General features: G+C 36.3%; 1 protein-coding gene across 1 annotated transcript in view; it reads left to right on the top strand.

The window, feature by feature from the left end:
* Positions 1-13,792, top strand: part of LOC145669543 (uncharacterized) — a 46,364-nt gene that overhangs the window by 23,430 nt on the left and 9,142 nt on the right. Inside the window, exons 6-7 of the mRNA XM_081737732.1 lie at positions 85-205; positions 12,286-12,365. Of these exons, the coding sequence (XP_081593858.1) occupies positions 85-205; positions 12,286-12,365 (201 nt within the window). The remainder of the gene's footprint in view (positions 1-84; positions 206-12,285; positions 12,366-13,792) is intronic.

The following is a 13,792-nucleotide window of genomic DNA, read 5'->3' as shown; positions in this document are numbered from 1 at the left end:
GATGGTAGTGTCTTTCTGGGTTTAGATAATAAGAGCTCTTTCACAGCTGTTTCGTTAACACTATGATTTTTTTTTTTTCTGTAGGTCGTATTGAAAGTGATGACGAATATGATTCAGAGTTGGATGATTTTATTGATGATGGACCAGAGGAAACAGAAGATTACTCTAAATATATTAAAGAAATATTTGGTTACGATAAATCAAGGTAAGTTTCGATACATTATTATTATTATTATTATTATTACTTCGACTAGCTACCAGTGCACGTTCTTCGCACGGAAAGAATAGATGTGTAGGAAATATTTGAACCCCATTCTCATTTTAGGATACGCATTTCAGTGAAAGTGTGATGATTAAAATCAGAAGATACTGCATCTTTGATATATATTGTCAACCCCCCTGTGTTGCCTTTAATAGCAAGTGCGTAGCTCGAAGACGCAGGGAGATTGTCCTCCGAACATTTTCTATAATGTCCGGGAAAATTCAGTTACTACTAAGAAAGAAAACACATTCCAAGTTTCGTTAATAGTCATTGTATTTTCAATAAAAATTGTGGTATTAAAGTGTATTGTGTTGTGTAGAGAATGAACAAACGTTACCAGATCACAACCTACGGAGTCTGACTATTTTCTCTATTTGATGACGATAAGTGAATAGCAAACACATACCTTCAGGGTTGATGTTGATGTTGATTCTGAGGAAGCTAAGGTGCAGCAGAGCTAACTCCAACCACTGGAGATACTGCTACCAAGATGCTCAAACGTAAACTGGTTGTAGAACTTATATTGTAGACTAGTTCGCCATAGCTAGTAAATATTCTCAAAGTAAATCTCGTTGAATTGTCAAACTTAAAAATGAATGAACTGAGAGTCTCTTCTCCATCGACTGATCAACGAATGCTCTCTCCGTCGAATGCTCCACGAAACCTCAACGAATGATCAACGAATCCTCACCATCTCATCTTGGTAGAGTATTTATTTCCAACCTGTCAATTTCCAAACTGCCACCTTGCTTCACGTTGCTCCACGTGTTTGCTATGTCATTGCCGAAGTTCACATTTCTGCAATGATCATCAAATAGACAAAATCTCCAGACATCTATCTCCGTAATCTGACAATTTTGTCACATCCTAAAATTTGTATCGATGTTAACAATTGACAAATAATAACAAAAACATTACAACGACTGTCACAATATTCCTGACACTGCATTACTTTTTTTATTATTCTTTGTAATCAAAACATTGCACATTTACATGTCTGTATTTACAACTGACATAACGAAAACAATACTTGGATAACATAATTTTGAAATCTATTTTCTTAACCTAATTCTGCGTTGTTGTAATTTCTTGACTTTAATTTTATCTTTTAATTTTGCCTTTTAATTTTCTCTCATTTATTTTATCTTTATTTAATCCAATTATTAAAAATTTAAAAATAAAACCATTTAACGTTACTTCCTCAACAATATATATATATATGTGTGTGTGTGTGTGCGTCAAAGATGCAGATCTTCTGATTTTAAACATATATATATTGAACTTTACTACTATAAGAGAGTATTTGGGTTCGTTTCCTGTGGGCTACTGTTTGTATGAACAGATTTAATGGTATCGGGTTTGATCCCTGAACGTCCTTGTACTGATTCATGAAAGGAAACAGACTCTTGGACTAAGTGATACCAACCCACAAGTATACATTAACCAATTGAGAACAAAACTGATGAAACTCAGGATTAGAACCATGGACATTTGATATATATCGTGTTCGTGATTACTCCTGCTTCCACCTCAGCTGGATCAGCTGATTGTTCCATTCATGGTTACTCAGTGTACGGTCAGTGTTCGGGGAACGTTGGGTGCGACATGTATTTCTTTTCCATGTACTCCACGAATAACAATACCAACCTGTTGCACTGCTGAAATTGTAATCATAATAAAACAAATACATGCACTATATTTATGCTCTAACACAAAATATTATTATATAGCATGCACACTTTTACGTCACTTGCATATCAATTAACACACACAAAACATATATTTGATACGTATATTTCAAACTATTTAATTATTGTGGCACTTCATATTTTACAAGCACTAAAATAATTTTCAAATTGTAATAATGTGGCCCCGTATTATGCGACGACCGAATATCGATATTTTCGGGCACGTATTTACGGCAACGAAAGTCGAATAATTGAAAACGTAAGCATGAACACTGTTCACTGAAGATGAGGATTTTTAGCACTGTTTATTTGAAGGTTCACTCCTCTTGCATGCTGGTTCCATTCTTGCTAACACTGGCTACTCCATTACATCATTTTGTAGATTTTGTAAATAAGTGAAACTGATGTATTTTAACATTTAAAATCATCTTCTTAATTATTATCTCAGTTGCAGAATTAGTAACGAAGAGTTATGTTGAGAGTTTTCATTTTAAAATAATTATTAGATGAAGAAAACTGGAGTGGAGAAAACCGTATTCTCTTTCGTGGTCCATTTTTCACTCTCCGCGTCCAGTCATTGCTATCCACTTCTCTCGCAATGAAGGCGCATGGATACATTATGGGAATGAAAGATAGTTCCCACAAAACATTTAGTTTTTAGGTAACTTCTTCACTAATAAGAGATAATTAAATACACATATTAGATTATTGAAAGCACATTAACCACATTTAAACAGATGATAATATTAATAATTGGTCAGTAATACAAAATATGCACATTTTTGCATATAGTCCGCTGCTACCTTTTAGCCCTGCAATTCAGCTTCCGAAGGTAGGGAGAAGGAAATTAAGCTGAGTTGAATTCTTCGTTCATATATGGCCATACGAAGAGAGAGGTAGGTGGGCAGCCGCACACACACACACACATAGAAAGTTGTGAGCGAGAAACTTCGCAGCATTACAATTCTAAGAATGTTGTCTTGGTGCGCACTAATTCTAAGAAATCCTCTTCCGTATATGAGGGTTCTTCAAAGAGTTATAACGATATCGTTATACTACCCTTCTTAAGATACGCTCATTAATTAAGGTACAATGATTAAATCCCATCTTGAGGTGGTACTACCCACGTTCTAAATTTTATTTCAAACAGGTCAGTCGGTTTCACATCCATATCGATATTGCAAAAAATAGTAATAACCCCCACCCCCCCTCACCCTTAAAATTAATTCTGAAAAACGTTGGGATACGTGTCCACTTAACTGTAATGAGAAGTTTTATACCAGGTTTCATCTTCCTGGCTTAACGTGCTCGTGATATGCTACATTTTTCAACTCGCATAAATTTTCAACTCTTCCTTTCTCTTCCCCCTCGCCCTCACACCCTTAGAATACTCCGTTTAATGAAACTGATATGACAAAAACCGAGTTCAGAGTGGTTACTATGTTCAAAAATCTCATTTCAAACTGTTTGGCCGTTTTCCCGTATTGCCACAAACAACGGACAATGTTGCTTTCAATCTGGTGAAAAACCGAAAATCCTTTCTCTCCTTACTACCCTAAATAGCCCAGTCAATGAAGGTCAAAAAACATCAAAGTTCGGAAAAAATTTGGGTAAAGCTGATTTTCTCTCAAGTGATAGACCACTATGAGAGGAACATTTTCCCAAAAGTCCCCGCCCCTCCCCCTGGAGCTTCTCCCCCCACGCCCCCTCAAAGTTAAAAAATGGGCGTTTTAGTAAAAAAGCCATATCTTCAAAACTAATGGACATATTGACATGCTTCTTTTTTTCTCGTAATCTGTGAAATGTGCTCTACAATTTCGTATTCCTTAAAGTTTTTCATAAACCTAATGGTTTCTTGGCAATGTTAACCTAAAGAGTAAAAAATGAAAAAAATCGCCCGCGCCATTTTGTTTTTCCTCTTATATTTCCTTAGTGAGTTGTGATATGGAAAAATGTTTCAAATAAATCTTAAAGAGCATAAAATTATCTTTCCAACGGTGTATATATTGTGGGGGTTACTCTTAAAATTAGCCATGTAGCGAGGTAAGTTTGAAGACGAGCGGGCTCAAATTTTCGCCTCAAATATCATGGAGGGATAAAATGCATAACACTAAGTAAATGTGTTAAAACAGAAGTGGAGGTGAAGCGAACTCCGTTGGGAACATTTAATCCTGAAACCATTCGTATTCTTTCGTATGCCAAAAAAAGTCACCGTAGTGGGCTCTCCAATATTTTTGTGGAAGATTTTAATGACTTGAAAGTTACCAGAGGAATTGAATGTCGAACGGTACACCCCATATTTCCAATGAATGTTTTGTGGATTGCAGGCGCAGATATGCAGCCTGGGTGGAATAGATTCATGACCTCCGTAATGAGTAGAAGAGAAGATTGTGAGGATACATATATATTGAGAATTCCCTTTATAAACATGGATCCTAGCAATCCATCAACAATTTTCTCTGCTCTCAGTTATGCTGCAGAACAATGTCAGAAGCAACGCCGTGCCTGTATTGTTACGTTCGATCAACCATTGTTTTCAAAGGCGGCTGAAATTGTAGCGTCAGCAAATCCCAACAGTGAAGTGTCAAAAATTATTCTGAGGTTAGGAGGATTCCGTCTATTAATGTCTTTTATGGGTGCTATTGGAAAGATAATGGAGGGGAGTGGTTTGGAAGACCTATGGGCTACAGTTTACGGTAAACTGACTGTGAACCACATTTGAATGGTCACGCGTACGCAAGAGCTGTCCGAGCATATAGCCTTACTGCTTGTGCGATTGTTAAAGTGATGAAGAGCAGTTTTCCTGAAATAAATGGCTCTCTTGCATATTTGGAAAATATTTCTAAAGATCTTCTTGAAAAGAGTTTTAATGAACAAGATGTTCTAGAAGAACCAGCTGTTTAAGAAGGTTTGAGCAAATTTAACGATTTCTTGCAGGAAATTAGAACTTTAAGCAGAACAATTAAGCTGTGGGTTAATCTCCTTACGTGCATTGACCTTATAATGCTGTTTACCTTTGCAGAAAGATCAGGAAACTGGGATTTACATATGAATACAACAATTCAAATGCTCCCATATTTTCATGCTGCCGGACATCTCCCCTATGCTAAATCCGCCCACTTGTATGCACAAGAGATGTGCAAACTTGAATCAAAACTCACAAATTAAGAACTAGTTCTTTTTAAGGAGAAAGGATTCTTCACTATTAGGCGGAAAGGCAAGTGCTGGTCAGGAACGTGGTCTGATATGTGCATAGAACAAGATTTGATGCGACCCATGAAATCTGTTGGAGGACTGACACATGGCCGTGGCATTACTGACAATACTCTTTCAAAATGCGTACTTGGAACACCATTCTTTCTCAGAGTTCATGAGGCTGTAGAAGATTTTTTCGGAACAGCAAGGCAGTTTAGCGAACAGCACGTGTAACTACGAGAATCCAGAAAGAAGAAAGTCTTGTCAGACTTACAGAAGTTTACAGCTTGGTTACAAGAACACAATCCTTTTACAAAGTTGTCTGGTGAACTGGTCTCTTTAGCCACTGGGTTTGTTTATGATTATTCAATAAACTGTGATCAAGCATACGATATCGGTTTGTCTACCATGAACAAAATTAAAGGTAAAAATTTCCAAGAACTCAAACTGCACAGAAAAGGTGAAGACACAGGCAGCACAGAAGTCAGCAAGAGTCCAAAGAGGTCAATATCAATTCTCAACAGCTTTTTAATCGGATATTGTGTGCCTGTGATAGCGCCAGCAAATTAAAGACATATTTCGAATATGAATTGGCAGTACGCCCACCAGCTCTGTTTGACGAAGTTTCTCTTCGAAAAGGTACAAAATCATCCTTGATGAAAGTTTTTGAAAGGATGAAAGTTGCATCCTAGATGTAAAGGATGCAACATATATTGTAGACGGAGGGTTTCTTCTTCACCATCTGCCATGGCCAAAAAAGTGTACCTTTGGAGCTGTCTTAGAGAACTATTGTACACATGTTCTTAATAAATATGGTCAAAAATCTATCGTTGTTTTTGATGGTTACCCTAGTGAGCCTACCACGAAAAATGAAGAACAAAACAGGAGAGCGGCGAAAAAATCTTCACAAGACATATTTTTTTGTCAAAACACAGTCTGTGCCACGGGAAAAGACGAGTTCTTAGGTAATAGAAACAATAAGAAGAGATTATCGTTGGCTCTGGGGTCTGAACTCGTGAAACGGGGATTGACTGTAATTACAGCAGAGGAAGACGCAGATGTTGACATTGTAATGAAGGCCATTCAACAGTTGAAAACTGCTTCAAAAGTTATTGTTGTAGGATCTGATACTGACCTGGTAGTCTTACTTACTGCTTTGTCTCCTGAGAAAGAAAGTGCTTCTGTTTACTTCTGTAAAGAGAAAGGTGGTGTGACTCCGAACACACGGTACTTCAGGATTGAAACATTGATTGAAAAGTTTGGAGATTGCCGGCAACTACTTTTGTTCTGTCATGCGTTTACAGGATGTGACACGACATCGTGTTTTTATGGTATGGGCAAATTAAAAGTAATAGATATGCTCAAATCACCGGAATTTCAAAACTGGGCCAGAGTGGTTTTTTTTTTTTTTTTTTTTTTTTTTTTTTTTTTTTTTTTTTTTTTTTTTATAGATATTTCAAAATCTAAAGGAGAAATATTATCTACAGGTGAAAAATTAGTTTTGGCTTTGTATGATTTGGGAAAATACTCAAATTTGAATGAAACCCGATACCACAGATTTTTGTCTTTCACAAAGAAAAGTTCACTAAGATCCAACTTTGACCTGGCCAAAATACCTCCAACTTCTGAAGCGTGTAATGAACATTCGCTCAGAGTATTTTTGCAAGTACAGAAAAGGTTAGGAAATAAACTTCCTGACACAGAATGGGGTTGGAGGATAGAATTAATTAAAGAAAACGGACGCTCCAAAAAGACATTGAAACCTATTCCCACATCCAAGCCATTTGCACCAGACGAGCTTCTGTACATAATATCATGTTCGTGTAAGCAAGGATGTAGGCAATACTGTAAATGCAAAATAACTAAAATAAATTGCTCTGCAATGTGTGAGCACTGTATGGGCTGTCTTGCCTAAATTCACATTTCTATTCCGAGGAAGAACTTGTAGAATCATCATCCGAAAATTAAATAGTATACTGTATAGCTACGGAATATTAAGTTGAAAATACTGCAGTAAGCATAGCGGACATGTTCAAAATTAAGTTGTAAACATAATAAAAAATGTTATAGATATATTTTCATACGCTAATTGACTGAGGAGATCCAAGGCAAAAAATAGGGAAAGGAAGAGCAAACAAAATATTTCAAATTTTTATAGTTTATTTGTTTATCTGGAAATTATTAGATTTATAAAAAAAATAGAAAATAAAATAAAATAATTTTATCACTTTTTAAGAATAAAACAGAATGTGAAAATTATCAGTGTGTTGAATAGTTTTGGAGATAATAGCTTTTGTCAGAAACGCTTATTTTTAAATTTGAAATGGTAATGGGGATTGAGTAAGGGTTAAAGCTTCACAGGGGAGGCAGGACTAAACAAAAATGCTTTTCTAACAATGCAGTGGTTTATTATTTGAAAAACAAAAAGCTTTGTCTTTTTTTGAAATGAAACATAGTGACTGATATTTGAGGCAAAAAATTGAGCCCGCTCGTCTTCAAACTTACCTCGCTACATGGCTAATTTTAAGAGTAACCCCCACAATATATACACCGTTGGAAAGATAATTTTATGCTCTTTAAGATTTATTTGAAACATTTTTCCATATCACAACTCACTAAGGAAATATAAGAGGAAAAAAAAATGGCGCGGGCGATTTTTTTCATTTTTTACTCTTTAGGTTAACATTGTCAAGAAACCATTAGGTTTATGAAAAACTTTAAGGAATACGAAATTGTAGAGCACATTTCACAGATTACGAGAAAAAAAGAAGCATGTCAATATGTCCATTAGTTTTGAAGATATGGCCTTTTTTCTAAAACGCCCATTTTTTAACTTTGAGGGGGCGTGGGGGGAGAAGCTCCAGGGGGAGGGGCGGGGACTTTTGGGAAAATGTTCCTCTCATAGTGGTCTATCACTTGGGAGAAAATCAGCTTTACCCAAATTTTTTCCTTGCAAAAACCTTTATTGACTGGGCTAAAAAAGGAAATTTTCAGGAAGGACTGAACAGATTTCCATTCAGGGCCGGATTTAGGGGTGATGCACGTGCACCCCCCCCCCCCCTTCGTTACAAATATACACTAACTAAAGTGAGAAACTAGCAGTGAGTTTTGCAAAATCAATAGTTTAAGTCAATTTTTTGAAGGTTGAGAGAGAAGAATTCATCGAGAGGAGACACTTAGTATTTTCATAGGAATTCCTCATTCACATCATACATGCCTAAAGGCATTTAAAAAACTCAAATTTAATTCAAATTACTGGTTGTTATTTGTGCACCTTCCTCCTTCAGAGAATCCTGGATCTGGCCTTGTTTCCATTTATTTTTAATAAATAGTTTATGTACTGAGTTTCATCTTCTAACTTGACAAGGTCGTGAGATACAATTTTTTTTTTCGCATAAATTTGATTTTACCCTCATACCCCTCATAGGAGATATATATTATAACCAAAGTAACATAATAAAGTTCCAGTTCGATGTTGGTGAATTTATTTCAAACGGTTTAGCCTTTTTTTTCCGTGAGTTAATCACATAAAAGATCAGTTTCATTGTTATATATTAGATTGGCCAGAGCAGCATAGCCAATTTGAATGTTGGAAAAATGAAGTTATGGTGAAAATATGTCACAAACCCATCAGAATATGTCACAAACTCATGTGATTGTGTGGATTATAGTATGTATAAAATATCCAGTTCTTCGTTACGAAGTTTCAGCGATTTCCCATTCTCGTCCCCCTTAGGTCCGAATATTCGTCTCACGATTTTATTCTCAAGTACTTTCTGTTTACGTTCTTCCCTCAAAATGACCACCAATATTTTGTAACCATACAGCACAACAAACATAATTATCGTTTTAAATACTTCAAACTTTAAATTCTTCAACAGAATTCGCGAAGACAAAAGAGTTTGGACTGAATAATAAAACGAATAGTTCACATTGAATTTCTTCGTAAATGTTCGTGGGTTTTCTCGGGACTCTCCCGTTTCCTCTCACTTTATTCATTTCACCATTACATTCATTTCTCATTACCACCATCTCCTTTATCCTATCCGGCATAATCGTGGACGATAAGTGCATGGGGTCCTTCGTTCGATCCCAGCTCGTGCCAAGTAAGCTTTGTGGTGGATAAATGTTGTGTGCGCGGTTTTTCTTTGGTTCTTCCGTTTCCTCCCCACTTTCTTCATTCCGCCATTATTTAATTTATTCCTCATCATCACTGTCTCGTTTGACCTAGTCGGTATAACCGTGAGACGTAAAATTGAAAGATTTCATTTAATTTTCTTCATGAACATATTTTTCTGTTAATATTGATCCTAGATATTTGAAAGTATTATTTAACTTCACTTTGTCGAAAGTATTATTTAATACTGTAATGTATTCATCATTTGTAGTATAATGTTCACGGCGAATTTCCATGTATTTAGTTTTGTCTGTATTAACTTCTAAACCTATGTGCCTGCATGCGTTTAGAAAAACTTCTGCATTTCTATTGTCCTCACATCATCCCCTATCAGATTTATATCATCAGCATAAACCATAACCTAGTGAGAGCCATTTAGCTCTAGGTCCTGGTTGTTATCTTTGATTTTCCTTGTAGCGTATTCCAGAACAAAATTGAATAATAATGGAGACAACGCATCTTCTTGTTTCAGGCCATTCTCGACCTGAAAACTCGTGAACAAGTATTTTCCCACTAAGACCTTGTGATTTATTTAAACACATCTTAATCTGAAGTAGCTTTTTCGGTGTACCAAATTCCGTAAGAATGTTGTACAAGGTTTCCCTCGTAACAGAGTCGGTCTTTCTAAAAACAAAGAAAAATTGATGTTCTAGGGTATTGTGTTTTTCATTTCTTTTCGAGTGTTTGACGAATTGTAAATATGTGGTCGGTAGTTGATCGATTCGCCTAAATCTTCATTGATAATCTCCAATAATTTTACCTGCATATGGAGCCAATCTTGTTCACAGAATGTGTGAATGGATTTTATAAAATGTTGACAAAAGAGAAATCCTTCGAGAACTATTACAATCAATTTTGTCACCTTTCTTGTGAATTAAAACAATGATTGATTCTTTCCGCTCTTGTGACAATTCCTCCTTGTACCAGGCGAGGAGAGTTAGTTTGTGTATATCATTTCACAAAATTTTCCCCCTAGTTAAAATTAATTCAGCTAGGCTCTAGAATATACGGTTCTTTTGTATGCAACTCACTTTCTTCACGAACATTATTTTTTGGCTGCGTGTTAAGCAAATTATCAAAGGAATATTTCCATCCGTGAGAACTGTTCTGTCCGCTTCCTTTATTATATAAGCGCGAACTTGATAACCTTTCTTAAATTCATTGATGTCCTTATATATACTCCAAGTGTTTTTGTTTTTACTATTATCTTCAATTATTACTATTAAGGCAATTACTACTAAAACCGACACTTGAATCTGGTATTCCCCTCTCGCCTTGTCCCTCCTCTAATTTCTTTAAATTAAACCTCTCCGTTTTCAGATGCTAAATATTGCCTTTTTTTTGTTTATCTCACATTATCGCTGCTACTAGGTAGTGGTCAATGTCAGTCAGCTTTTCTAAATGATCGAATATTAGTTATGCTAGACTGTCTTCTACCTACTAAAATGTGATCAATTTGATTGTGTGTTTTTGCATCTGGAGATATCCAAGTATATTTGTGAATGTCGCGATGTGGGGATTTTGTACTCTTCACGATAAGGTTTTTGGATGGTACAGAGTTCACAATCTAACACCGTTGTCATTACTTTCCTTATGTAGACTTTCGTTTCTTTTAATCAATTTGATAGTTTTTTCGTCCTACCGTCGCATTGAAATCCTCTAATAGAATTTTCTTTTGATATCGCGGGAGTTGGTCAAATATATGTTCTACTTTTTCGTAAAAACTATCCTTTATATGTTTGTTCTGATCTTCTAGGGCACGTACATTTAGAACAATAATATCATAATATCGCGCGTAGCGTGATCGCTAACGCTCTCGTCTCCGGTGCGAGAGGTCCGGGGTTCGACTCTCGGTCGAAAAAGTGTAAAAGCTTTTCACGCCAGCCATCCTAAATAAGGTTTTCCTGGGGTTTCTTCATTCAACAAAAAAAAAAAAAAAAAAAAAAATGCCGGGGTGATATCTGACATATAGGTCCCAGGCCGCTTCCTTCCTTACCTTTTCCCGGATATTATGCTCGCCGAGGGACGTAATCCCTTAAACGTGACGGGCTAACATGGCCACAGATGCCGAAAGCTCAGAAATCTAAATCCTAAATACCTAAATAATATCGTACCAGCAACCCTTAAGAGTGATTAAAAAAAAAAAAAAAAAAAAAAAAGTCTACCATTAACAAATTCAACACATTCAATTGCTGATAATATTCGTTTGTGAACGAAAAACCGTGTTCCTAGTTGATTTTTATTTCCTTCCCCATTAAAAAAAAAAATCAGGTTTGCACGGCTTCGTTTCCTTCCCATTTAACTTCCTAAACTCGTATCAGGTCATCCTCTATCTTTCTAACTCACTCGTTACAGATTTTAATGCCTCTTCCCCATACAGACTTGTTATTCCCTGTTCCAAATCTCACTCCCATTTTACTTTGCTGAGGTCGTGACAAGTTATCAGTCCTGGTCCGAGGCTTCTGTGAATGTTTCTGAACAAGTATCTTTTTTACAGAATGAGGCTGTTAAACTCATGCCAAAATCCTAGCTGGAGGACCAGCCTTGTCGTCTGTCCGCGGCTACATATTCAATATTTTTCGCCTTGAGGCTAGAAGTTGCTAGAAAACGCCTCCTCGATCCGCAGTCTGAGGACGCGCCATGCCGTGGTGACAGGAACCCACGTTACATGGAAATAAGTACATGAAAAATCTTGGAAGAAACTTGAAAATTGATAACACAAATTTAATAAGCACCGTGTTTACAGTATAGATGTTGTGGAGTTTCTCATCAGTAATATTCACTGCTTAAATGAACAAAGCGGTAGCTTATAGTAAACAGTAAAGTTTTCTCTTCAATGGAAATGCTCAGCAAATTTCATAAAGAAATAATTGCAGTTAACGTAAGTCAAGTATTTGCAAGTATTATTTCCTTAAACCGATGTGGAGTAAGTAGTTTATTAATATTATTATTTTGTTTTACAGATACAGGGACTTCGATGAAGAATGTGAAGAGTCATCGTTCTCCAGGCAATTAAAGGAGGAATTTATTAGTACGAAAGCAGGTAAATACACTCAAATAATAATCAAATATACATTACATGTGTCGTTTTTTAAGACTACATTCAAAGTGGAAAGAAAATAGTGGCAGTGTACCCATAAATAACAACACAATTTCTGTACCTGAGAGCATGAAGTGCGTAAGTCACAAATCCTTGTTTTTCAAAAAACAACAAAAATACTTACTTAAGCACTAAATATATATGTACACTCAAATTCAATATATGTACACTCATATATATTGTCGCATATATATAATTGTCTTCTTGTAAGGATATAATTTGGTAATGATTTTGCAGAGTACTTTTAACACTGATACTATGTGTATAATCAGGAAATGTATATTTGTGGTAAATTTTATAGGTAAGGAATTATAAATACGAAAATTAGAATGAGTAAAACAAAATGTTGCTAACTGGACAAGGAAGTTTTATTTTCGTTTCATTGTTCTTATTTACTACTCTCTTGACATGAAATTTGCCACATACATGTCTTTGCCGATTATACACACATTCTAACGTTATAAGAAATACCGGGCGAATTCGTTATCAAATTATATTCCTACAACACATTTATAGACATGCGACAATAATTTTGGACATGAGTGTACATTGAATACATCAGCTCGTATAGAACAAAACACAACCAATCATTCGTTGCAAACCTCCGAAAGATAAACAAAACTGGTTTTAACTCCAAAATTGGACTTACGCAGTTCATGCTCTCAGGTACAGATTTATTCTAGGACGCACATACCTTTATATTCCTTAAGGGGTGAAGGGGCACTTTGTTCTGGTACGTGGGGTCACTGGTTCGATCCCCGCCCAAGCAAGTTTGCGGTGGACAGCATCGTGTCCGTGGATTTTCTCGGGGTACTCCCACTTCCTTCCACTTTCTCATTCCACCAATTCTTACATCGTTATTCACTTGCTTTAAGCATTGTTTTCACTTAGCCTAACAGACATACCTTACCGAGCGAAGTAGCTCAAGTGGTAGAGCGTTGGCTTCGCATTCGGGAGGTCGTGGGTTCGATTCCCGCTGCCGACCATCCTGACGGGTTTTCCATTGTTTCCCTCAGTCCTACCAGGCAAATGCCGGGATGGGACCTACTAAATAGGCCCTGGCCGATACCTTCCCAAATCCTTTCCATTGTTAATGTTGTTAGATATCCAGTATAAAATGGCCTCTGAGCTGTATCTGGTGATTGTTAAATAAATAAATAAATAATCGTGGAACGTTAAACTGATATTTTTAGTTCGTTTTCCTAGATATTTCAACCCTCGCTCGGAGGTCTTGGACGCAAGCTCTTTCCTGCTAGCTGAGAAAAACTCTAATTTGCCATCCTATAGTGTTTTCTTGTCCTGTAAAAGATAAGGGGTCCCCAGCATTGCGAAAAAAATAGTACTTCATAGTTTTAACACTGTAAGATTTC

The sequence above is a fragment of the Thermobia domestica genome, chromosome 14, assembly GCF_964235325.1.
Source record: "Thermobia domestica chromosome 14, izTheDome1.hap1.1, whole genome shotgun sequence".
In the NCBI taxonomy this organism is placed as follows: domain Eukaryota; kingdom Metazoa; phylum Arthropoda; class Insecta; order Zygentoma; family Lepismatidae; genus Thermobia; species Thermobia domestica.
Note: the sequence above shows the minus strand (reverse complement) of the source record. Positions and strands in the feature narration are given on the sequence as shown.